Source organism: Cynoglossus semilaevis, chromosome 12 (genome assembly GCF_000523025.1).
Source record: "Cynoglossus semilaevis isolate Cse_v1.0 chromosome 12, Cse_v1.0, whole genome shotgun sequence".
NCBI lineage: Eukaryota > Metazoa > Chordata > Actinopteri > Pleuronectiformes > Cynoglossidae > Cynoglossus > Cynoglossus semilaevis.
The window spans coordinates 13,468,727-13,494,532 of record NC_024318.1 but is presented as its reverse complement, the minus strand read 5'-3'; the positions used below and the strand labels follow the sequence as shown (position 1 = coordinate 13,494,532).

Below are 25,806 nucleotides of genomic sequence, written 5' to 3'. Positions count from 1 at the left end.
TCTTCTGCCTCCGTATGACCTGAAGGGCTGCCATCAAGGCTAATGGATTGGGTGTCTGTACTGCTGTTGGGGAGGGATTTTCTCTGCTCATCTGCAGTTATCTGTACACCAATTTTTGAGCGTGCTGACAGCAGTTAAAGTGAAAGATTTACTCTCATCTCCGTCCTCTTATAAACAGCCCCTCAGGCCTAGGAGAGGACAGCCTACTCACTTCCTCCAGTTCCTTAATCACGCCTGGCTCTTGTGTGTGTGTGTGTGTGAATGTGAAGGTAAACTAGTGTAACTCAACTTGGTTCTGCAATATGTAGAGATCTTTTCTTCCTCTTTCTTCCTCACCTTTGACTCAAGTGTTCCAGTTGCCCCCCCCCCCCCTCCTCCACCCCCCCCATTTGTTGTGTCCACTTCTGGACTAGTGCAGGGATTTAAAGTCTAAAGGATTCCTTTGTGTGGATGGATGTAGATGTGGCTCCAGTCTGTCAGGAGGAACAAATGTTGCTAAATAATCTCATTGACATCCTATGCTGATTGCACTTAAGAGAAGTCAGTATGGCCCTGAACATTGATGCAGTATAGATTTAGAGCAGTCCCAGCTGCACATTAGCACCCTGGACCAGTTGTCCTCCTGTGAACTTAATGGTCATAATTGTTTAATAACAGGGACTCAACACACACCTGCAGTAAAATAGCTCCACTGCACATCATTTCTGTCTGTAATCCAGCAATCCAAATGGATTATTTGAAAACACATTTCAACTGCAGGGCCACAAGAACTTTCTGAGATTGAAAGAATCCAACTTGGACTATTGTTAGAGACGCCACAACACAATAAGCTTTTTCCAGTACTATGAAACAGTAACTGGTTTTGCAGTATTACTAAAAATCAAAGTAACCAGGATAAAGCAGTAAAAGATGAATGGACAACGTTTTCCCATCGTTTTTTTTTTTTTTTGAGCAACACAACAACAGATGACAACAGCGTTCTTTTAAATACTGCTGCATGACAGAGACTAATAATGACAAGATGTTCTTGAAGCGTTGCCTTGTTTACAGGGGTAGATATCTGTCACGGCCCCCTTTAAATCACAGGGCGAGGGCTGAGGAGAGAATTAAAATGTGAAACGGGATTTGGTCCTAAATGATTTATTCTGCTCATATTGGTAAATAATAATAAAAAGAAATATTAGTCCTTCAATTTAGTTTCTGTCACAGTGGAACTGAACTATAAGCTAGTAATAAACACAGTTTATAATATTTGCAGATATGTTGCATTAAAATAGTTAATAGTCAGTGCGACATCAAACACACCGTGTCGGTTGTTATTGTTTGAGTAGCAGCAGCAGCAGCAGCAGCAGCAGCAGCAGTGTCGTGTCTGATGTACTTTGGTATGTTGTGCCAGACGGTGTCACTAATCATGTGTGGGTGTGTTAGCATACAAAACTGGCTTTAAGAGAAAAAGAACTGAGTGGACTCATCACCTCAGGGCTGATTCTGGTGAATGAGCTCATCAGACCAGCAGGCTTCAGTCTCTACTATGATCAGGGTGGTTTACTAAAATATACTTTATTTCTGAGCAGTGCAATGGCTTTATGCAACAGCAGTTAATTGATAATAAAAATAGATGATGAATGTTTCTATGAGGATTTTTTAAAGCAGCAATGGCCACCCCTCGCACCCCCCACCCCACTGTTCCTTCACCTCTGCTGTTCCTGCCTTTTCTATTTCTGTCCTCGGTCTTATCAGTTTGTAAGTTATTTATATTTACAGTGATACTCTCTCTCTGTGTGTCTTTCTCTCTCTCTCTATGTCTCTCTCTCTCTCTCAAACTATTGTTTCCTTTTGGTGGATACTATAACAAGTATTGGCAGTATCTCAATACTTATACTACTAATATCCAAGTGTTACTTTAAAAATGTCTTCCCCTTTGTCTGTGTGTGTAGAACAAGTATCAACAGGAACCAGTGTTAACTTTGCACATAATGGAGGTTAATTTGGACTAATTTGCCTATTGATGTGAACTAGTTTTCTGTTAAAGTCATTCAGTTATATTTTGGAAAAAAAAAACAACCTTGCTGTTTAGTATATTAACATGACCCAGTTGTTGAATAATACATGGGCCTGTCCCAGTTCATTTATTTTGCCATTGAACATCAATGAGAAGGAAAGGAGTTCAACACGATACCGTATATTTGGAAACTTGATCAAAAATGGTCATAAATGTCCAAGGAAAGATTGGTGCTTCCCTAGAATGACTAATGTGTGGCGGCCTGCCACAAAATCATCATCTTTAAAAACAAATTACAGTTCAGTGTACTTCATTCATCACCCTACGTTGCTTCCAACTCTGTCTTTTTGATATACACTAAGTGACAGCTGATGTGTCTGTTTCAGGTCTACAGATCAATAAACATATTTTGTTTAATCTGTTTATGCCCAACTTTTTCTCCTAAAAGCTTGTGTTAGTGAACAGGGAAGAGTGAATCCAAGTGTCGGAGACAGAACAGCAGCTTATGTTTCCTGCTTCATTCAGGGGAATTAACCTTTAAGGGTAGAGGCAACAGCACAACCAACAAGTTTCAGACTTTTATTGTTGCGTCTGACCTAAACCACAGCCCTATTGATATAACAGACAGAATTAAGCCCTGCTACAAGAATGAATCAGTCTTGGCAGAGAAACAGTGCAGACGTGCTCCTTGTTTCTTTTTTTTTGACTTTCATTGTAAGTAACTCTTAACGCAATCAGAAAATTTGAAGTGTAAATATTTAAAAATAGTTTTAGGTGCTTCCATGAGTTGAGCAGTACTCAATATAAATATTTGTCCCGTTAAATAGGACATCAAATCCTAACTTTAAATAAACACATCACAACCCTCATGTTTGTGGATCTAAATTTTAAAATTACTTCTTTTTTTTTACTTTTTTCTCTCACAGCCAAGAAGAAGAGTTGTCATCATCGTCCAGTGAAGAAGAGGACAGCGATCAACGGCCAAATGAAGACATGTTTGGTAAAGTGGTCTGTGTGGAGGGGGTTGCCACCGGAGACAAAAAGAAGACCACATGGTATCCAGCTCTGGTGAGTTCAAGGCCTCCTTCCTTCACGCCTTTTACTGTAAACCAACAGTGTCCACTGCTGCGGGTCGTCTGGTTCACTCTCAGCATCTAATGCCTGCTTGTATAACCTCAGCATTTTGCAGGATTATGCTATTGCGCTGCACTCACAAAGAAATGTGGCCATCTTCAGTTGAAGAGCCTGCTCCTAACAATAAGGCCCATTTTAAATTACAGCCATTGTGGCCTATATTTGATACTTTTCATCAATAAACAGCCTGGGTTTTATCTGAAGGAAACACAAACAGAATGTATTTTCCCCCAATGTGAAAATAGTGCAGCACAAACATTGACTCGATGTTTTCAGTCTTCCCCAATCAATTCTCCACCCAGCCCTAACCCTCAGCCAATTATGTCACACAGTGAAATTGTTTATGTAAGTCTTCCACATAACACTGGGACTGTGTGAGAGGACAGAAAGCTGTGACTTTAACAGTGTTGTCAGCCTGGCCCCACCTCCACTGAGAGTTGTTCCTGCTTAATGGATCTCCGTGCTGCCATCTGATGACAGCTTAGAGAAGTGCAGTTCATTGTGGCTTCTCATTGTGTACTCTCACTCCTCAGCTATAGACAGGATGAGAACACTCTCTTGAATAAACGTTTTTGCAGGAACACAGCACGTGTGCCCAAAAGAAAATTACATCAATGCAAAATGTGTTCTCGTCGTTGTAAAAGCATCCACCCTCCAGTTGTAGTGACTGACCTCACATTCAGACGGAGTAGAGTCGTGCTCAAGTGTCTCCTCCCCCCTCGTCAGAGCCAAGCCTCTAATGAACATCTCTGTTGTTATGCTCAGTTCAAGTAAACAGCAGATGCACGTGTTGTCATTGAGGATTTCTTGTCAGTGTCTCTGTTTACAAGCTGCAGCCCATATGTACATTCAGTGGAGGTTCTAAAATGCATCATATAAATGTCTGCCATACTTTTTGCTTCATCATGCTCAAATAGAGGCTGTATTAAAGAACACCAGCCTACAGTGGTTGAACCTGGGCATAGAGAACGTTCACTGTAAAACTTGTTAGTTTTCATTTTCTTTTGACGTACACAGCTTCATACTTGCTGCTCTAAAATCAACCTGTCATCTTGACAGTCAATGAGCAGTTTAAGCAACATTTGACTGACTAACCATTGATTGTTTCTGTGCATGTGTTACAGGTCATTTCCCCTGACTGTCATGAAGACGTGACTATAAAGAAGGACAATATCTTCGTCCGCTCGTTCAAAGATGGAAAGTTGTAAGTGTGGCTGAAAATGTATTTTCCCTATAAGCTTCATTCAAGATTCAACTCATAACCCAATTTGAATCTGTCAATAAGTAAAATGTAAATTTGGACATATTTAATAACTACATCATTGGTTAAGTTTGTTGATGGTCTGAGACAGGCTGAGTTTAGAGGTGGGGTTACAACAGCAGTGACCTCCAACCATTTATGTTTCCAGTGGTAAGGGGCAGTGGTAAGGGGCAGGATGGACAGAATTAGACATAGATAGGAGAAATAGTCAAGAAAGAGCCCATAATGAATTCATCTATACGTTGATGTACATTATACATTGAGATTGAGGTAGTGTAACATGGGCAGATGCTTGCTTAATACAGTATATGGGGATTTGTGCATAATTAAAATTAATATCTATCTATTTTGGTGTGGCTGTTAAAGATTACACAATCATTTGCCTTTCTTGCTTTCTTGACAATCCCGGGATCAGCCTGCCCACGGCTTAGAACCAGACAGACGAGACTGTTTTGTCTGACAAAAAATAAGAAATACTTCCTCTCTGTGTTTGTATCTACGGCCTCCCTGTATGTGGGTAGAGACAGGCTACTGCGAACATGAATAAATTGTAACTGCTTCTTTTTTGAGTGATGTAGAGATAACCTTATTGTTGGATTTAATTCCACTGATAATAGATCAGTCTTAAACCTGTGTTTCTTCATTGATACCAACCAGCGTGACTAAGCTGTAGCCTTAGATCACACAGAATGAATTTTTCTTTCAGAGAGTGGTGAGATTTTTTGTATAATAAGTGGATAATGAAAGAGTTGATGAGAGGCGTAGACAGTGATGAATAAATGATAAATCAGAGAAGAAATAATCCGGTGACGTATGTTCTGTTTGAGCACAAATCCTGGTTCTCTGTTGTTTTGTTTTTTTTTTATGCCTGTGAATCATGCAGGAGCAGCCGTCCTTTCTTTATAACAGCAATCCAAGTTTACTCATTGAAATCAACATAGTGTAATCATGAGGGGAGTGCAAGTAAAACGTAATGCGAGATGTCAGAAAGTCCATTAATATTGATGGGATTCTCAGGTTTGTTTTTGCCCAGTGCTTGTGCTTTTATGTGAGAGAAATAACAAAGATCAAAACGTTGTTGCTCTGCTTTTACCCGTGTCTAACGTAATGTTTCAGTCTGATACGTTGGCTGTTTTTTCTTTCTGTACTAACTGAGGTTTGACTTGACATAGTTTTTTTTTTTTCATTTTAAACTGTGACCTAGCTTTTGAACAGTTATTCAGACACAGTATAGTGACTGCTTAAATTTGCAGTACAATTGAAATCTTTTGCTTACATCAACAGACAGTCAGAATTCTCCCAACACCGCTCGTCTCTGCCCTATTTTTCTTTTTATTCCTGTTATTTTCAGGTGCTTGCCATTCTTTTTAAACACGCAAACCCACACACAGCATTTGTCATTGTTTGTAATTGTCCTCTTTTATCATTTTTGTCGGCTGCGTCCTCTTTATTGTCGATATGCAACCTGCTGCCTGTGTGTCTTTCTGTTTATTAATTTTGATGACAAATTCCATCCATGAGTCACGAGACCCTCATCTCAGTGTTGAGAACGGAGCGTTCACTTATCTCTGGACAGTGTTGATGTCAACGTGCCGTTCAAATACAATGGCTTAGGAAAACATTTTCTTTTAGAGAGAGCAAGGTCACATGCAGAGAGGGAGATGGGAGGTGAAAGGAAATGGGTGTTCGTTTTTGTTCCATTTGGCTACCATAGGGACATTGAAAACAAAGCTTTCCCTGCTGTTTTTTTGACCTGCAAACCCGTAGTGTTTCTTCTTCTTTTGTATCATTTGTAACTATTATTTCAAAAAAGAACAATATAATGTTTAAAATGGAGACTGCTAGTCCATAGAACAGGCACAAAGGCATAACTAGTTAGCACTCTGTAGATATAGCATTGTAAGCTGTTTGGACACTGTCACTGAGCCTGTGTAGTCTATTCAACAGTTCAAAAACACACAGGATTAGGTTAATGCTTCAAATATACATTGACCACAGGTATGCGTGTGTGTATGTGTGTGTGTAAATGGTTGTTTGTCTTTCCATGTGACTCTTTGATTGACTGGTGAACTTTCACCTGGTGCCACCTTCCCACCCCCAATGTCCCTAAAAGGCAAGATGAATGTAGTACTGTGACGCATGTGTGCGAATATTTAGGAGCTAAATTATCTATTTATCAGGTTATCTGTTTTCTTTTTAATGACCAAACATTACATGGACTTTTCTCTGAGCAGTTGCCGCTTCATACAGTCTAATGACGTTGCTTGGATTCCTGTACACCTAGTTTATATCATTTGTCTTTTCATTAAAGTTATTGAATTGGTGTGCATAAACACAGTGACATGACAGTCTAATAGCGCAACCATCGCTTTTTAGAAAAGGCTGTCTTCAGGTAATGGCTTTTCTGTGTGAGCCTGATAAGTTGTAATATCTTTTTTAAATTCACTTCATAGCAAATCTAGTCATTGGATCAACTCAACTGCCTGCAGATACCACAGCAAATCATCTCTCCGACACACCAGCCTGGCCTAACTGCTTTCAGCTTATGTGCTCTGCTGATCCATCTATCTACCACATCGCACACACTACGGCTGGCTACTGCAGAGATGTTGCAGGAAAAAAGGCTGTGAATCAGCTCCTGACTGTTGCTGCTTAATGTTTGAGGTGGTCACTGGTACTGCGCTGTAAGATGAGAACAGTCAGACACTGTGTCTTGTCAGTGTTTAAATCAACAACAGTTCAGGGTAGTTACTCTTTAAGCTAGTTCACAATTTATTTTTATAGCCTCTCACTTATTTCAGCCAAATAAATTCCGAGTGGTTTGTTTGGAAGGTTTTCTCTTTTTGATTGCGTTCGAACTACGCAATCGAACATTTAATAGCTGTTCTACATTTTAATCAGTTGTGTTTTTTTTTTTTGCAGTCACATGGTGCTGAAGAAGGACATCCGTGAGATCAACAGCGACTGTCCACCAAAAGCAGATGCAGGGCTCAAACCAGGTGAGCTACAAAGTTGGAGTGAAAATCTCTTAAACTGCTGCAAAGCTGGTACAGAGCGTGACATCTGGTGGCCTGCCTGTCTTTGTGTTGACACACTTGGCAAAAAATGCCCATCGCATTGTTCACAGTGAGGGAGTAAAAAATAAGAAAAAAAAGAAAAGTTTTGTTTTTGTTCTGGGGAATAAAGCAGTGGAGAGTGCCTGTCACTGTGTAGTCTATTTTTATTTGAAGTTATCTCCAAGCTTTTTATAAACTGCCTTTTTTTTTGCTTGCTGCGGGATTTTAACTGTGTTAAAATTACATTTTGGAAACCCTTTCTGTATAATACAAGGCTTGGGAGTTGGTTGACCAACGATTTTGATACTTTTTTTCCAAAGTCCTTTAAATATGGTCTTTGTGGAATCATGAGCTACAATTCACTACAATTTTTAACTCGATGTAATGTTAATTTACATTTTTGGTGTGTGTGTGTGTGTGTCTGAGACAGCGCTGGACGCAGCCTTTGAGTTCCACAATCAGCTGCTTGTGCCTAGCACCTGGAAAACAGAAGTGAAAGAGGAAAGTTCAAGCAGTGAGGACGATGAAGATGATGAAGAGGAAGAGCAAGAGCAGGATGCCAATGGCGAAGAAGAAGAGGTAGTGGCCCAATTTCATACCCTTATAACCTCAAGATTACAAAAAAACAGAACTGAAAAATGTTCTCTCTGTCACAGGAGGAAGTGGAACCGTTCCCTGAGGAAAGGGAGAATTTTTTACAGCAGCTCTACAAGTTCATGGAGGACCGAGGTGAGTCCTGCTGTCAATGTTCAGAACATTTTTGAATATTCAGTTGTGGTCATTTCATAGTCAGAGATTCAGCAACAAATGCCTACTGTGACCACAGATTGTATATAAAAAAGGCCGTTGCCATCTGTAGCCATTACCGAAGCCCTGGAAAAAGGCCAGAAGTGTTCCCAGGGCTTCAAAGGAAAATAAATGACGCACAACAAGAGAAGGCACATAAGTGGTCACTATATGTGATTGACAAGTCAACTGTCCAGTAATAGCCCATGACTGCATTATCATTTTTGGATGGTCCCTTTGTGTGTGTGTGTGTGTTTTTTTGTTTTTGTTTTGTTTTTTCAACCAAAAGATATTTTTGAATGAATGTAATGTTCTATTGAATTAGGAAAAGATTTTATTTTCTCATTCCTTTAAAAATAATGTTAACCATGTGAAACTCAAATAATTCAATAATAAAAAATTATTTTCCATAAATTGTTTATTTTTAATGGAGCTACAACTCAAACAGCTGATCAGTGTACTCTAGAAGAGGGACTCTCAAATGGCGACCCGTGTTCCCCGTTAGCTAAACACCTGAAAGAAGCTTGTTTTCCTTTCTGTGTGTTCTGGTTTGGTCAGCAGGTGAAACTGTGCTGTTGTCTCCATGCCAACAATACTCTGATAGGCTGTGAGGCAGACTTAATGGTACTCTTTATCACCGTGTGCCCCCACTCTCCTGCTCCCACCTCCACGCTGCCAGGCCTTTCACTCATTGATAAATTTCTATGCCAACCTTTAAGTTTAGTATTTGAGTTCCTCGCTGTAGAATAATACATCTTCCATCCAGTTCTGATTTACAGTCTATGGCTGTGACAATTCTTTATTCTCTGACCTTAAGTCTAGCAGTTTGTATTTCTGTATGCCTTTAAGGACAACCTTATTCATTTTATTTCTGTTAAATACTTCAGCGTGGAAACAGAGTAGCTGACGTCTGTCTGTCAGCCTCTGACCTGCACTGTGCTCCTCCTTCACAGGGACGCCCATCAACAAGCGGCCTGTTCTTGGCTACAGGAACCTGAACTTGTTCAAGCTCTACAGGCTGGTGCACAAACAGGGAGGCTTTGACAATGTGAGCCACACTCTATCAGACCTACCTCACAATGTTGTTCAGAAGTTGCTGAAACCTGCTTGATGTTCATTGACTTTTTCTGTCTCCACGTTTGGACAGATTGAAAGTGGCGCCATTTGGAAGCAAATCTATCAAAACCTGGGCATCCCTGTGCTTAACTCGGCCGCTGGCTACAATGTCAAATGTGCTTACCGCAAGTACGTACAAGCATGGCCTCTGTAGTCTTTTTCACTTTGTTACCCTCATTTGATTTAGACATTCAGATCTTAAATTTTGGTATAAAACATTAACATTTTCTTACCAGGCTTTTAAATTTTGGTATAAAACATTAACATTTTCTCATTAGAATCATCTCTGTTTGAATGAAGATTTTAATGCTTAATAGGAAAATGAACTTAACACAAAACTCAAATTCTATCAAAGTTGATATTTGCAAACATATGCAAAACTGCACATAGATTACGAACTTACATTTACCTTACATCAAATCTTTGGGACCTGGCTAACTAATCTTTTGCTGTAATGTCACTACATACTTTCTTGATTTAAAAAAAGGATGTTTCTCAATGGGAGAAAGCATAGGCCTGTCACCATCCACAGATAACATGGTTAAAAGATTGAGAATATCCTGAGAAATCTCTGTGTAAACCTGAATGTGTAACAGGCTTCAGGCATTGGGTGATGCTGAATTAGAAACTGTTGTATTACTGTTAATGACATAGCCAGATGGGCCAGTGATTACTTAAATGAATTAGTGCCCTCCCCCATTCCCACACCCTGTGTTAGACTGTATCATGCGAAGGGGAAGCCAAATAGGTTGTCATTATTTGAAGCTAAGCTCATCAAAGATGAATGAAGAGACAGTGACAATGTTCAGATGCCATATGGGTCCAGATTTAACTTCTTTATGGAGTGGGTAAACTTATGAGTGGGCCAGAACCAATTTGAGTATTAATTTATAGTGGAACAAAAGTAGTCAGTAGAAAACAATGGATATAATTATTTTTAGTCTTTTTGGTGGGTGGGGTATTTATTAAAAATGTGTCTTCATGCAGGTACTTGTATGGATTTGAGGAATACTGCACTTCCACGGCCATCTCCTTCAGGATGGACCTCCCTTTTAAGGCGCCTCCCAAAGTGGAGGTTAAGTCTGAGGTGGAGGTAGTAGAAGCAGCTCCATCATCCTCCAGTTCAGAAGAGCATAAACACCAGGAGGATGCTGAACCCTGCAGTGCAGTCTCAGTGGTCTGCAAGGTAAAATCTCTCAAATGCTTTTTAACTTAAAAACAATTTATACACATGAATATATTTAAACAAAAGCGTCCCTGTCTTTCAGGAGGAGACACCTGATTTGGCACAGAAGAGTCAAATGGAGTCAGAGCCATCAGAACCATCCGAGACAGAGGAGAAGGATGATGCAAACGATGACAGCGATGAAGAGAGCACAGGGCACAGGAGAGATGCAGACGAGGGCTCATCCAAAGCTCACCTCCCGGCTGAGGACCTGAAAGAAGAGCACAGCGAGGAGCAGGAGAGCAAGGACAACTCTGGGTAGGTGGTCTGGAGGGACAGCCCTCCCCAGAGGAAATCCTTTTTCTGTTTATATATTGTTTATCCTCATGGGCTCACTCGTGGGCTCATTGCTGGACCAATGTCGAACAACACTTTGACAGAAATTCATTGATAAATACCCTTGCAACTTAATGGTACTAACATGCTGAATACCCACAATCCACCTCTCCTTGCTAACCAAAGAGGGAAGCTCCCTCTTCCTACTTTCACTCTCTCTCTCTCTCTGTCTCTTTTTCTTTTTTATGACTACAGACTTAGTTTACTATTTAAGACTTTATAATTTAATATTATTTTTATAATTAATTTTCCATTAGAAAGATTACAAATTGCAATGAGCTGCAGAGGCTGCTAGCTAATGGTTCTTGGTTATTGACTGTAACTAGACTTTCCTTAATTTATCTGATAGCTTTGATAGTGTTTGGTGAAGTTGTTTGTTTCCTTCGTTTGAATTCTTCAGTTTTTGTTTTCAGGATTTTCACATTTCCTTTTTATAGCATTTAATGGAAATATTTAACCATTAACACCATTATTGAAAAGTATTGAAAGTCATTTTAATATTTGAACACAGTCTTTGCCACTGTCCACATTTTTCATTGTTGTCTGGACCAAATGACTCATCGATTAATGGAAGAAAAAACTGAAATATCATCATAAAAATAAACCCGTTTCAGCCCTTCCCATCAGCCTCTCTCTCTCTCCCTCTCTCTCTCTCTCTCTTTCTCTCTCTGCCATGTAACCAAGCTGTGACTCCCTGCCCTCTCTGTGCTATCATCATTTTTGTGGCTTAGTCGATGGGCATCAGCTGGCAAAGACATCTTACAGCACCAAATCCTCACTGCTACTCTTCACCTATCGTGCTCTTTTCTCTGTCTGTCCCTCTATTTCTCTCCCGGGTCAAATAAATTGCTGCCACACGAAACTTACACACTGCACAACAATTCTTACTGCTCATCTTTTCCCCAAATGTGGAAATCAATCTGTCTCTCTACCTTTCCTTTTTCTCATCTTTTTGGCTTTTTGACGTTTTTTTGTTTTTTTTTTTGGCTTTTTTAAAAATGTTATGTGTCTGTGAGTGTTGTCCCTGCATGAGCACAGGAGATGTCAGGTAGTGTTTTAGAGGCAGTAACCTTTAGAAGGAGAGGGGAGCTCTCAGTGCTGGTAATTATATGTTCTGGCCTGGTGAATTGTATGGGGATGGTCAGATGTCTTTCCCTCTATTGTTTCCTGTCTGTTGCATGCGGATCAGTGCTCTCTGTTTGGTATGGACCTGCTGTACCTCAGGCTTGTTACAGTTGTTCAGTGCAGCCAGGGCCTGCTAAAACATGCTTAGTTTGCTGCGGTTCTTGTGTCCAACCATCGAGTGCCATTAACACACACTTCACTGCTCTTTGAATCGCTCCCTGTGTAGCCATTGCCATCAATGGTGATGATTATGATCACTGAGATCTGTGTAGTTTCTGACCTTCTGGATGTTCATTTCGCTGTGGTCAGGATCACTAGCCCTCTCAGGTGACGTGGTCATGTGACTGTTATCAAAGTCACACAGCCAACAAGCTGATGTGACATCATCTGAGCCCTACTAATGGCAACATACAGGTTTGATGGTAGTAGTTGGTAATTTAGGGTAACCCATTTTAGGTGTTCCCACACTTGAAACATTTTCTAAGCCATCTTAGAAACACAACAGAACCAGTGTTTAACTAAGTTAATAAAACAAAACTGTGATTTAAGACAATTGTAATTCGAATAATATTCTTAATTGATAATTCTGTTTGTGGATCAATCGATTCGGCTCTTTGCAAATATTTTTAGCAATCTTGTAATGTTTGCATGTTGTGTCAACAGTTCTCTTGGCTGAATACTTTGTCTGCTGACTTCTTCAGTACCCTAGAAAACCAGTCTCAGTCTCTTAGCTTAAGAGCGACCTTGCTAATCTTAATGCTACATAATTCTCTGTGTCATTGTTGCAATGCTCAGTCTTGCCACACAGTATGATTTGTAATATGAAACTGCTTTAGCTTTTCGTTGACAGTTTTAGTTTCAGTCAATAATTCTTTGAACTGCTAATTAAAATGATTATCATTAGCATTTTCATTGTCACTGGTTGATCATACACCTCATTATGATCTGAGAAAATGTCTGACTCTGTGCAAGTACTTGATATATAAAGGCAGCAGGGAGTTGGAACAATAATAAAAGTTTTAGTTCTTTTCTTAAGTTTGAGCAAATTATATTCTGTAAATTGAATTTTTTTAAATGAACTACAAGCTATACTTGAGCAAGCATACTTGAGTTTTTTTTTTTGTTGCTGTGCTGTATATTAATGATGTTATCAACAGGCTCAGTCAGTGTGTAGTAATTGCCAGTCTTGGCCTAAGTACAACTCATGTTTTACCTTTCTTGATGAAGCATACTCAGCTAATTTGTAATGAAACTACCGCAGCCTTTTTTCCTCGTTGCATAATGATGGGTATGGATTAACGTTTTTGTTGCCTTGATTATGATGACTTCATAACTCTCGATGTTAGTGATGTTCTCATTGATTTTCTCAGGGCTCGAGCTAAATGATTTAACTTTATTAATGTTTTGTCGATATATTATTTGGTTTGTGACTTCTGTTTTGTTTTATATAATTGAATTTATTGAAAACACATTGTTGGTCAAGACATTTAGCATCTCCAGAAACTTGAATCTGCAGGTAGAAAACCTATAGTGTGTGTGTGTGTGTGTGTTTGTGTGTGTGTTTTTGACATAGCTGTACATTTGAACATTTTGAGAACAATACTGTTGTTGTGGGGACACGTTTGCTCCTGTGGTGACATTTTACAGGTCTCCACTGAGTGAGAGGAGATTTAATATGGGGGAAGACATAAATCAGGGTTAAGTTAGCGTTAGGATAAGGATTTACATGTGTATTAGTGTACATTAGGATAAGGGGCTGGAGAAGTCATGTTGTTTATAGGCATATGTTTTGTGGGTGTGAATGTGTGTGTTAGAAAGGCAAAGAGACAATTGATGTGTTTCATAATGGTCATTACAGAGAGGTAGGCCTGGATAATATTATAAATCATGATTACATTATTTCATACTTTGGTAGAGGTAAACATGAAAGAGAGGATTTCCTGTATAGTTTAATAATTAGAGTATTGCATACTTGTACTAAGAAATACAATTATCAAATCCCAGGATTTTTGTAGAGAAAATCCTACCTGTGAGCTACTGTAGTTTGAAGTACACTTAATTAATGATAGTCTTTCAGACATAGTACTTGACTTTTTGGCTTTTTTAACTCCCGTGTCTACTACATTGTTATATTTATCCTTCACTTAGTCCAACATAGTTAGATTTTTTAACCAGTGCAGCAGCTGTTTGAAAAATTGTGATTGTGTTTTCTACTCACACGTGTCCAAATACGGATGTGCTGACACGCTGCCTATCACTCCACTGCCATCTAGTGTCAGTCCCAAAATGGAAAAGGTGGGGTCTTGTGTGTCAAAAGTTCATCTATGGGAGTTTTGTTAATTTTTGTTGATGTGTGACCTAAGTGATGTTTTAAATTACCTTTGCACATTTTATTTTTAGAGGCGGTGGCCATGTGTCTCAGTGGTTGTAGGCTGGCCAGTGTTTCTGTTGGTCACATGTGGATTGCTGCACAAATCTTCTTGTGCCTTAGTTGAAACGACCTGCTCTGAGCACTTGGATGAAGGAGATTGTGTTGAGGAGAGGACTGTGGTTGTGTTTGTTTTGTTTTTGGTAGTAGACCAAATTAGTTACTGCTGTTGTGCTTCATCAGTGTTGTAGTCTTGCTTGTAGTTACCACGCTGCCTGCCAAAGCTGTGCTTTGCTGTGCTAACCTGCCCCTGTGGCCCCTGTGGCCCCTGAGCCTAAACAAATTACTGAAACTACTTCACTGCTCATACACCCTCCAGCTTCCACATATCCTGACAATTTCTCACTAGCTCCTCCCTGTGGCTGTTCTGTTTCCTACACTACAATGACTGTCCATATGCTGTTGTGTAAATAGTGAGGGTTAGGTAGCTGAAGGGTAGTGTCATTCCTAATGCAAGATTTTATTTGCCTTGAGAGAATGTCTTAATCTATTGTTTTTGACAGGCGTAGTGTAAGCTATTGAGTTGTTTATGTTGCAGTTTGCCGTATATAAAATTGGATTAGGACAAGAGTGTAAATGTAATGTTTTTTTAGGATCAGGGCCCAGAGTTGTAGTTAGAAAGAGTGGCACAAAAACAGGGAAAACCCCAGGCTTTAATGCAGCAGGTAGTGATGGTGGGTGGCTCTGGTTGGGGAGGTTGTGTGGTGTTTAACGGGTCAGCCTAGGGTCAGAAGGTGCTGAACTGTTTTTCTTGCAGGGATGACAGCAGTCAGGAGGGGGAGGAGGGGGAGGAGTTTGAGTGTTACCCCCCGGGGATGAAGGTGCAGGTGAGGTATGGGCGAGGCCGCAATCTGAAGACGTACGAGGCCACTGTGAAAGAGGCAGACGTGGAGGGGGGAGAGGTGCTCTACCTGGTGCACTACTGTGGCTGGAACGTCAGGTAAGACAGGAGCTGGGAAAAGTCGACCTAATGTCTTTATTCACCCTAAAGAAAAAAAAGAGCATCTTTTAAACCTGCAACCAAAGACAGGGAATCACTTCTACACGGGTGTCCCAGCAGCAGCACATTCTTTTACACAATTCAGCTTCACCTAATCCAGTCTCACAGTCAGTACTCTGACCAAGGGAACACTGGGCCATCTAGTGGTGGTAACAGAATTCAATTTTGACTTGGTGCAAATCAATTATTAGTTTCCCTTAGTTACCCAATTCAACTGAACTCCCTGCCTGTCTGTCTCTCAGCTGTCTGTGTCCTAGATGAAGGTACAGACAGTACAACAGACTGAACATTCATAGATACTCAAATGTTGTCTTTTAAAGTGAGCCCCCCCTTCTCTGAACTCTCTAAAAGGCCAACCTTAGTCCTGCTCCACTCACCTCTACCTCTCAACCTCTCACCCCACATCCCCCTCCCCAGTGGGTCAGGGTTACTGCGGTGTTACCTAGGGTGTTAGGGTACTACAACCACAGAGGTTTCCTAGAGCACTCAGCATTCATCGTCTCAGTGTTGTGTTGTCCTCTCCCACTCTATAACACGGTGGGTTGTTCTTTGCATTGTGTCCTGTCCATTTGATACTGTGAAATGTTTCATTTCCTTCATACAACACAAGTACTTCACCTTTGGTACTGTTGGACCTTTGACGAATATGACTTGTGTGGTGGTTGGTGTTACTGTTTCTTTGTCCTTCGTAAGGGTTTTTTTTTTTTTTTCTCTTCACAAGAGTCACATTTTCTCCTGTGCTCCTTAGGGTCACAGCAAAATGTTGGGGTCAGACAGTAAAGGCCTCTGTGTGATGGGTGCAGTGAAGAGTTTGAGTTCCTGTAAAAGATCAAAATGATGTAGTTATGACCTGTCTTTGCACTTGGATTTAGATATGATGAATGGATCAAAGCAGACAAGATTGTCAAGCCTGCCAATAAGAATGTACCAAAAGTAAAGCATCGCAAAAAAATAAAGGTACAGTTTGGAGAAAGTTTTACAAATTTTAAGCTGCATGTTGGTTTGACATCATGGACTGATTGCTGAATGTTCTAAATTCTACCAGAACAAAGCTGAGCGGGAGCGAGACAGGTTGGAGCAGCTCAATGACAGAGAGGTCCTCGGCCCCGTGTCCAACACTAACCGTGTCCATCGCTCTAAGTGTGGCCTGAGTCAGGATGTCTTCTCCAGGATGGACGAGGGTGAGGACAAAGGGACTCCCGTGAAGTCTATAGAAATTACATCCATCCTCAATGGTCTGCAAGGTAGCAACACACATCAGTCTGTAGCTCTGTTAAACTCTTAGAACTGTTTTAGAAATAATGTTTGCATTTTGCTCCTGCACACTAACTGCTCGTCCTGTCTGCTTGGCCTCAGCCTCTGAAATGTCCACAGATGAAAGTGAACATGAGGATGAAGAGGGAGAGCACAATGAGCCAGACCACCCAGGCAGCAGGGGCAACACCAAGAAATCTCCACTGGAGTCGACACAAACATCAGAAACCTGGGAGAACAGAGCTCCGCCTGAAGGTTCCAAATCTCCATCGGTCTCAGGAATCAACCAAGACGTCGTTGGTGCCGAAAGCACAGATGCTGGAAAGCGCCGGAATCAGCCTGAGTTAGACGTAGAGGTCAGCACTAGGAAGAGGAAATCTGACAGTGCAGCAGAAAGGAACCTGAAAGGACAATGTAAAGCTAAGACAAGGAACACCAGGAGTGCTGACTGGTTGCCTGGAGGCTCTCCAAAGAAGATGGAGGAGAGAGTGTCAGTTCCTGGTGGGGAGAGAAGACCCTCATCTAACAGCAGTTCAGACTCTGAGGGAACAGCACCAGTGGCATCCCAGTCTGAGGAGACACAACGAAGCCTCCCAAAAACCAAAGTTTCCCCTTCTAAGAAATACAATGGGATTAAGGAGAAGTCCAAAGGTAGCAGACAAGCAGCATTCTGGGAGGTTCCAGAAAAGAGAGCCAAAACATCTGGGAATCCTGAGGAAAGAGCCGCAGTCCGATCTAAAGGCCAGAAGGACGTGTGGTCCAGCATCCAGGCACAGTGGCCGAAGAAGACTCTGAAGGAGTTGTTCTCTGACTCAGACACTGAGGCAGCCAATTCTCCTCCTCCGCCTGTGCCTTCATGCTTGGAGGAGCAGGATATTCAACAGGATGCTGGAGCTGAAGATGAAGCCTCAGAGCAGATGGACAATGACAAACTACAGGAGTTCCCAAGCAGTGGCAGTAACTCGGTACTCAACACACCCCCGACGACCCCAGAGTCGCCCTCTGGAGGAGGCAGTGCTTTGGAAGATTCTGTTCAAGCACAGGCCTCATCTCCACAGCCGTCTACACCCCCTGTTCTCCCCTCTGAGACTGTTCCAGATTCTCTTCCTCCAGCACCCGGACAGGAGGAAGTGGCAGGTGGGCGCAGTGAGACGGACAGCAGCACGGTGGAGGTAGAGAGTCTGGGTGGGGAGCTGCAGGACCTCCCTCAGGAAGAAGGGGCGGGTTTCCCCTCTAAGGTGTTCGAGGTCAACCTCTCCTGCAACAACAGCAGCAGTAGCTGCAGCCTGGAGCTGAGCAGTAACTGCCAACAGGAAAATGAGCAGAAATCCAAAGGTGAACACACATGCAGATTGACGATAGTTTGAAATTAGAGATTACAGGAGAATACAGTGTCGGGATTTTCTGAAAGAAATGCTAATTTATGAAAATGACAAATTTTTTTTTTTAATTGATTGAAACACTACAAATACTTGGGGTAAGAACTGAAATATAGTTACTTTTGTTATGCTCTTTTATTTTTGGAAACAGAAAAAAAATCAAAAACCTGGTGCCAAGTTTGAATAATTTTAACAGGTTTTCATTCAAGTTTGGTTTAAAATTTTACATTTTCATTTTTGGCAGTTAACAAATCTGATCAAATGAAAAACAAAAACACAACTTTGGATAAAAAATAAATTTATTTCATGATAAAATCTGTCAAAACTTTGATGCCTGAGAAACGTCTTAAAATTAGGCATGTGTTTTACTTATATCACCTGTAGTAGGACTTTTTGACTTGTCTATGCTGAGAGCTGATTTTACAGTCTGTCTGATCCAAGACTTTTTTTCTTTCTCAGCATCTGTGAGTCAGAAACGGCAAAAAGAGCCCCAGACAGGTGGAGCCTCAAAGAAACATAAGCCAAACCGCAAGAGCCTAGGTGTGCCTCCAAAAAAGAACAGGAAAACAGGTAAGAAGAGCTACAGGTATGATTGCTGATTTTCTGTCAGAATTACCCATTTGCTCACCCTTTGAGAAATGGGAGATCGTATCATTTTTGTTGGAGCCGTTGTTTCCCTCTGATCGTTGTTGTCTTCTGTCCCATGCAGCCAACAGCAGTGACAGTGAGGACCAGTCTGTTGCAGAGGGCACTGCCAAATCAACTGCCTCAAAGAACAACACATCAGAAGTTAAGGCTGCCACTTCACCCAAGTGTCATGGTCGTTCTCCACCCTCGAGCCATAAGTACCACAAGCAGGGTGACACCGATCACAACCAGCACAGAGAGAACCACGGAAGGTCGCCACGTGTTTACAAATGGAGTTTCCCGACGTGTAAGTCTCACAAAATGTCAAATCTACGTCGGTTCACACTTTAGTCAAACCTACGGATCATTCTCAGTGTGTGTGCAGACATGTGTCTGTGTCCTGTTAAATATATTTATACATTATATTTATGATTTATCTCAGCTGAGCTGGAGAAGATGAGCAGTCTGGAGAGGATTTCATTTCTTCAAGAGAAGCTACAAGACATCAGGAACCACTACCTCTCCCTCAAGTCTGAGGTGGCGTCTATCGACAGGCGACGAAAGCGCATGAAGAAAAAGGAACAAGAAAGTGAGTCAGCACTTTGATCACCTTAATGGTTACAAGACCTAAGGTGTACCAGTCTTATACTGTTCATACAAATTCAAATTCAATGAACTCCTCAGGGGACACGTCATTTATAAAATTATAAGCAGCACTCATTTTAATCCAGTGCTTTAATCAATGTCCACTGAAGGAATCACGTGTAACGGGGCTGACATTACACTTAATGGACCTCTCAGAGTCAAGAACACTTTGTCTCAGTCTACTGTACATGTACATGACTGACCATAAACAAGTCTGGTGGTCTTTTGTTTCAGGCACAGTGGCAGCTTCCTCTTCGTCCTCCTCCTCTCCCTCCTCCAGTTCACTGACTGCAGCTGTCATGCTGACACTTGCCGACCCACCGGTCTCCTCCTCGTCCTCTTCCTCCTCTCAGAACTCTGGGGTTTCAGTGGAGTGCAGGTGACAGGACCAATCAGCAAAAAGCCACTGCACCTTGCACTTAACCAGCACCCTGGGCTGTCTGCCCCCTTACCCTTCCGACAGGATGGACATTTGAACCTACATACTGTAACTTCTGGGGTACAAAATCCAGACCAGTGACAAAAAACAAGAAACAAGCACTATTTTCTATTGACAACTGTTTCCTCGGCAAGCTAATGGCACTTAAGTGCACTTTTATGAAGATTGTGTAGTGAGGAGGGTGTGCTGGAATTTGTCAAAAAAGAATCTCCAAAATTGTCTTTTGAGTGCTTCGTAATTGAACATTTTTAAGAGTTATTTTTGTGAGCAATAATTGTTTCTAGTTTGGGACGCTGTGTTGGTAAGGGGGGGGTTTCCCCTCTGTATTTTGCTCCACCATGATACGCCTGTGATTGGGACTTTAGAGGTGCACTGCCACATTGGCATAAAGGGTGTATAAACTGTTTCTCTGACATTTGTCCCCTGTTCACCCACATTCAAAGGCCTTTAATTGGTAAATTCTCTAGTGATGCCCTCCTTAAATACAGGCACACCATTGTGTGCTTTTTATGGGTTTCGAATCATCATCAGTCCAGTGACTGCAGTGAATATGTCTGTGAATATGGGACGAAACTGTAGTGCCTTTTTGTGCTTATCCATGGGGCACATTGAGAAAAGACAGCACCCCCTATCTCCTCCCCCGACGACTCTTCTAAAATAAGAGGGTCAACTAAAATAATGTGTCCCCCAGAGAAGGAGTGAATCACATTTTACATGTGAGTGCGTTGGCAGTGAAGGGCTGAGTCTGGTAGGGTTTTTTATCACTGTATGGTTATATTTCAGAAGGTTTAGTGGTAAGATGTGCATTGGTGGAGTCAGTGAACACATCAGTGGCATTAATTCAGTGCATCGGCCTTTTAAAAGCCCATCTGCTTTATTTTATGTTTCCATCACCCGTACTATCCCTGCGTTTCAATCATCCTCACCCAAGATTCGATGGTGCACATCTGTAACTGGATCATTTAAACTTGAGTTGCAGATGGAAATATTTACTGCATGAACTCCATGCACATCGTCAGTGTTTCACAGCACATGAAGTTATTTAAGAACACTTTTCTAGCCTCATAAAATAACATGCAGCATCTCCTTCTAATTTCACTCCTGATCAGTAACGAACCTTCCTCTCGTATCCATCCCTACCAAATAAGCTTCATTCAGCTCGCCAGTACTTTGACCACATTAAAGGTAAATATGTAGTAAACGTGCATTTATATCACAAAGTGACATATATGTATATGTTTCTGAAGACATCTCCGGTGTTTCCCTTGTACAGACCCCGCCTACTGTATGATAACCAGAAGTTGTGTTTCGTTTAGCACTTGTATGTAATTGTATGCTTTTGTTATACTACATTTGTATATTGAGAAGTGTTTTGAGTCGAGCTATTTAATATCTTGCACTGTAATAATATGTACCTTTCTGTACAGACAGTTTTACAGTTTTAACTGTAGTTTGTGTGTAAATACTGAGGGTCACAGCATGTTCGTTCTCCTTCGTCCCCATCCTTTCTTTTCTAGTACCGAACAGATTTATTCTACCTTGTTTTCCGTTCTGTCTTTTTCCGTCAGGTTCATAGCGTCATTTCTGTCTTCTGTTTTTCTCGTGTCATGATTAGTTTTCTTTTCAGTTCTCTTATTTTCCTATAGCTCTTGCTTGTACGTGAAGATTGGCGGTTTAGGTGCGGCTGAACTATTTTCTGATCTATACACGGCCTGAAGCTACAGCTGTAAGAATCTGTACATGTACAAAGGTCAGGATCACAGATAAAGAGAAACTAATGGAGCTTATTGAAAAAAATCTCAATAGTATTTATTAGGCTCATCTTATGATGGTCATTGTGTAATTTATTGTAAAAATGTAAGCAAAGCAGAAGCCTCTGTTTGAAATAAATGCCATAGTTTGTGAAGTACTCTGTGTCAGGTTCCTGTTCAAATGTACATACACTTTGTTTTAGAATTTTTGAATCCCCTTATCACTATTGGTTTTATTTTACTTAATCAACTAGTCATTTGGTTGACTTTAAATGATCCAAATCCCAGGTGATAATGTTTATTAACCAACATTTTGGGGCAACACACCAGAGGTAATCAGTCTAATGGCATGGAACTAAAACAAATTATATATAACAAAATGATTACGTTTCATGTTGTCAAATACTCCCTGATTTAAATATTGCATAATATATTAAGCAAGGAGAACAACTGGCCAATGCAGAAAAACGACCATCAGGCCTTTTTCTTGAAAAGTTTGGGTTCAATGATTGAATGAACCTAAAATTGTGCTACTTCTCACGTGAACGTCGTGGCTTACGCCGTGCTGTGACGTACTTCCTTTGCAGAATGCGAACTTCCTGCAAGCTGACGTGGTGCTGCTACGCTTCCGCTCCGCTGTGCGTGGTGTTGCCCATGTGCAGTTTCTGCAGGCACGATGGGCAGTAAGGCGGGTGCTGTGGTAGCAGGGCTGTGTGGGGCCGTTTTCCTCGCCTACTGTATTTATTTTGACAGAAAGCGGCGGAGTGACCCTCGCTTCAAGGAAAAGCTGCGTGAACGTAAGTATTACTGGGAGGGAATGTTTGGAGTTAGCAACTTAGCATAATACCTGACTAATGGCGCCTGTTAGCACAGTTAGCTCCGTCTGTGTAGGAAATTGCTGCAATGTATTTGCTTAACATGTTTTCACAATCGTGTTTAATGATTTGTGTTTTTAAGCAGTGTCTTTGTAGCGTAAGTGGTCAGCATTATGAAAGTAGTAACTAATGCAAACGCTTTATTATTTCTAATTTCTAACAGCAGTTAGCATTAGCACACTACTTAACTTGGGACAACGTGTGAACAGCTATATAAACTCACAACCGCATTTTATCTCCCCATATTTCCACACAGGTAGACGGAAGCAAAATGTTTCAAGTGCCAAGTCTGGACTGGCAAAGGTAAACCAAACGTCAAATCGTTGTTTTTTCCACAAATGTACGTGTTAAATGAGGTGATATTTCGTATTCATGACATTTTCTGTACTGACTTTGAAGCTCCCTGACTTGAAGGACGCGGAGGCCGTTCAGAAATTCTTTTTGGAGGAAATTCAACTTGGAGAGGAGCTCCTTTCACAAGGTAAAACTCAGGGGTTTATTCGATGACCTTGCAACTGTGAGAAGTTTACTTTGGGAACAACTTTTTCTGTGTTTTATATAGTTAACTTTATTTTTAGGTAAATTGTTTGTTCTAACATCCCCTTGATATGCATGTTTTTCCCCCCCAATACTTACTGGGGTTACGTATATAAATATTTGCGTTTTGTTGGTGCATACTGATGTTTTTTTCCCGTGCATGCTTTTGTCATCTTAACATTGCTTAAATCTGTTTTACTGTTCTACAATTTGTGTGAATAACCCTTCATTTCCTACCCGACTCTAATTTTCAATTTTTTTTATATAACCCAGGAGAGTTTGAGAAAGGTGTGGATCACCTGACCAATGCCATAGCTGTTTGTGGTCAGCCACAGCAGCTGCTACAGGTGCTACAGCAAACGCTGCCTCCTCCAGTCTTTCAGATGCTGCTCACAAAACTGCCCAGCATCAGCCAGGTAAGAAAGAGTCGTACTTTTTTAAAAATAATAATAAAATTAAAATCAATAGTGCCTCAAAGCATCCTCTTAAACCCCCTGGTTTCCATTTTTGGTCTCTGGGACTAGGAAAGGATGCTAGATTAATTTTAGAATTATCCAAAACTGGGAGTTTATTCAATAACTCCTGGTTATTTCACCTCTAAGACAAATGCTGATCAAGCTGATTGTTGTGATTTTTTTTGTTTTTTTTTTTGTCTAATAAAAGAACAATGCAATGTTGTCTTGTGTGTTTTTGCATCCTTGAATAGTTTCACAATGTGTCAATGTCGTGATCATATGCTTGTTAAGAAGCGCAGTTGCAAAGGTAGCGTTGGTTGCGTTGGTTGTTGTAGCAGTTTTGCAATGTAGGCCGACAGGTTGTCAATATGTTGTGTATTGTGTCTGGGTTCAGTTTTATATACAAGATGTTTAAAGATCCCTTTGACCTGTGCATGTTAACGTTCCCTGGAACAGTCATTGTTGATGTTGCCTACTTGTTGTGTTGTTGTGTGATGAGCTGCTTAAAGAGTTGTTGTGATATCTTCAATTTTGTGTCATTTTCAAATATGCAGAGTTACTTGTGTTTTGCTAATTCCCTGAACTTTGATACCCAATGTCTGAAAGATATATTTAAATATGTTTCTGTTTTTTCAGCGAATCATCAGTTCTCAGTCTTTAACGGAAGATGACGTGGAGTGATGTGTGAGAAACAGCTGGTTCTCTATCATACTGTTTAAGACACTGATATCAGGTGACTACCACTGCACTACCGTTTAAACAACTGTATCATAGTTGAGGCTCATGTAAGAGATAAACACATTCCATCTTGCCTTGTTTCAATCACATATCATTTCTTCTATTTTTTTCTCTATTTATTTTATGTTTTGAGAAGTGTTGCTGATGTGTTGGCTTAAAGCTGAGAAAATAGTCAAATGTATGACGTTCCTTACCTTAAAATGTGTCTGATGATTAACATTCAACATGTTTCTTTCTAAGAGTGTGTGTGTGTGTGTTGTGGGTACTGGTGTGAATAGGATGTGGAAGTTTTCATGCAATATCACTTAAACTTTATTTTTATATAACAGTGGAACATTATGGAAGTTCTTGTGTTTAAAATCCTTCAATAAAATATAAAAAACACATTCCTGACCTTTATTTTAGCCGCTAGATGGCAGTAGCAATACACTGAAGAACCTGAAACCCCAACAGTTGTCTTTTAAGTGTAGGCTCATTTTTCAATGCTTGAAGGCTGGAGTTGTTTTGCCTGAATTGGAAATGTTGTTCATATTTCAAGGCTGTATATTATTTCTGAAGTCTGCGCAAGGATGAAGGAGGACTGTTATCACGGCACTGTGTTGCTTAAAATAACCAGGGGTTGTAATGTGGTTAAAAATGTATCTTGACCTTCAGCGTAAAAAAAAACACAATCCAGGACACTGGTTAATTTTGTAAATGTTGACAAGAAATGAAAGCTGAATTAGTCAGAGTATGGGCTTAGTTTACAAAGAGTTTGCTCAACCTTCTTTTAGTGTTTCCTTTTTTTTTTACCTGTCGTCTGTTTGTTGTGAATGGCTGTATTGTGTTTGCTGGGGAGTGAAAGTGGAGCAGCTCGTGAGAAAAGGGAGTAGGTCTGGTTGAAAGTGTATTTCTTGGATGACAAATAGAGCTCTAATTATTTTTATCCTCGACTGCAGCTGTTTTTCTAAGAGCTCTGGCCAGAGCAACCCATGCTTCGCTGTTGCCAGGAAAAAGAGCGAGGGGAAAATAGTTTTTCTACATTTGGAATGAAAAATGAATATTGAACGTCGGCCCAGAAATGTCGGGTGAAGACTAAATGGTAGACACTGTTCCATTTTCCATGAACTCATGTGCTCACTCTGCAGACTTTTCTACAGCGCTCCTGCTCTTGAAGCAGTGGGTGGAAAAGGAGAAGCTGTCAGTGTTGTGCACAGTCGCATGGTCCCACCCCCCACCCCAAAAGACGAGTGTGAGCAGAAGAAGTGGCCCATTGTGGGTCTGTCTTTTGGGGGTGGGGGTCAGGGCAAGAAAATAACAGCCTGTGTTGGAGGTCAGTCTGAAGCTGTGGTTGGCTGCTGGCACCGGGTGAGGAACAGGTTTAGAACCCTGCACAGAGTGAAACCACCAGCCTGCTCCTTCTGTAAATAAACATTCAGCTGCTCAGGCCCCTGCAGACTGAAGGTCACTGAAGGATACCAGATCAGTTGCTGTCTGCTGTGAAAGCACATCATCAGTAAACAGAAGCTGACACGAGGACATGGCCTGTTATTTAAGCATGACGCAGCAGATTTATTAGCTTGCAGTACAAAACTCCTGTCCTGCTAAATACCCTAATGTCTTTAATATTAGTCATTTGTCGTTGATTTTCCTTTACG

The 25,806-nt window shown here is 40.9% G+C and overlaps 2 protein-coding genes and 1 non-coding gene across 8 annotated transcripts in view; all 3 read left to right on the top strand.

The window, feature by feature from the left end:
• arid4b (AT-rich interaction domain 4B) overlaps positions 1-21,722 on the top strand; it is a 42,718-nt gene extending 20,996 nt beyond the window's left edge. The window contains exons 8-24 of one of the 5 annotated variants that reach the window (XM_025061058.1): positions 2,929-3,070; positions 4,261-4,340; positions 7,320-7,396; positions 7,884-8,032; positions 8,110-8,182; positions 9,193-9,287; positions 9,387-9,484; positions 10,343-10,541; positions 10,624-10,838; positions 15,227-15,409; positions 16,342-16,426; positions 16,515-16,650; positions 16,844-18,058; positions 18,562-18,672; positions 18,812-19,036; positions 19,172-19,318; positions 19,609-21,722. In XM_025061058.1, coding sequence (XP_024916826.1) covers positions 2,929-3,070; positions 4,261-4,340; positions 7,320-7,396; positions 7,884-8,032; positions 8,110-8,182; positions 9,193-9,287; positions 9,387-9,484; positions 10,343-10,541; positions 10,624-10,838; positions 15,227-15,409; positions 16,342-16,426; positions 16,515-16,650; positions 16,844-18,058; positions 18,562-18,672; positions 18,812-19,036; positions 19,172-19,318; positions 19,609-19,757 — 3,379 coding nt within the window. In that variant the 3' untranslated portion in view covers positions 19,758-21,722. Of the gene's footprint in view, positions 1-2,928; positions 3,071-4,260; positions 4,341-7,319; positions 7,397-7,883; positions 8,033-8,109; positions 8,183-9,192; positions 9,288-9,386; positions 9,485-10,342; positions 10,542-10,623; positions 10,839-15,226; positions 15,410-16,341; positions 16,427-16,514; positions 16,714-16,825; positions 18,059-18,561; positions 18,673-18,811; positions 19,037-19,171; positions 19,319-19,608 lie in introns of all 5 variants that reach the window. The other 4 variants (XM_025061057.1, XM_025061056.1, XM_025061055.1 and 1 more) reach the window with 4 other exon arrangements.
• A 451-nt stretch (positions 21,723-22,173) lies between these two features.
• Positions 22,174-25,793, top strand: tomm20a (translocase of outer mitochondrial membrane 20). 2 transcript variants are annotated; one of them, XR_522448.3, is made up of 6 exons: positions 22,174-22,361; positions 22,696-22,742; positions 22,839-22,920; positions 23,250-23,392; positions 24,068-24,164; positions 25,108-25,793. XR_522448.3 is itself a non-coding variant. In XM_008322349.3 (5 exons), exons 1-5 carry the CDS (start codon positions 22,241-22,243, stop codon positions 24,110-24,112), a joined length of 438 nt encoding a protein of 145 aa, XP_008320571.1. In that variant the 5' UTR covers positions 22,174-22,240; the 3' UTR covers positions 24,113-24,555. The 2 variants fall into 2 exon arrangements, 1 of the variants encoding a protein (XP_008320571.1); XM_008322349.3 differs by lacking the exon at positions 25,108-25,793 and having other exon boundaries at positions 24,068-24,555.
• On the top strand, positions 23,452-23,584 carry LOC112487894 (small nucleolar RNA SNORA14). The gene has a single exon (XR_003051416.1). It is a non-coding gene; the product is annotated as a small nucleolar RNA SNORA14 (small nucleolar RNA).
• Positions 25,794-25,806: the final 13 nt, after the last annotated feature.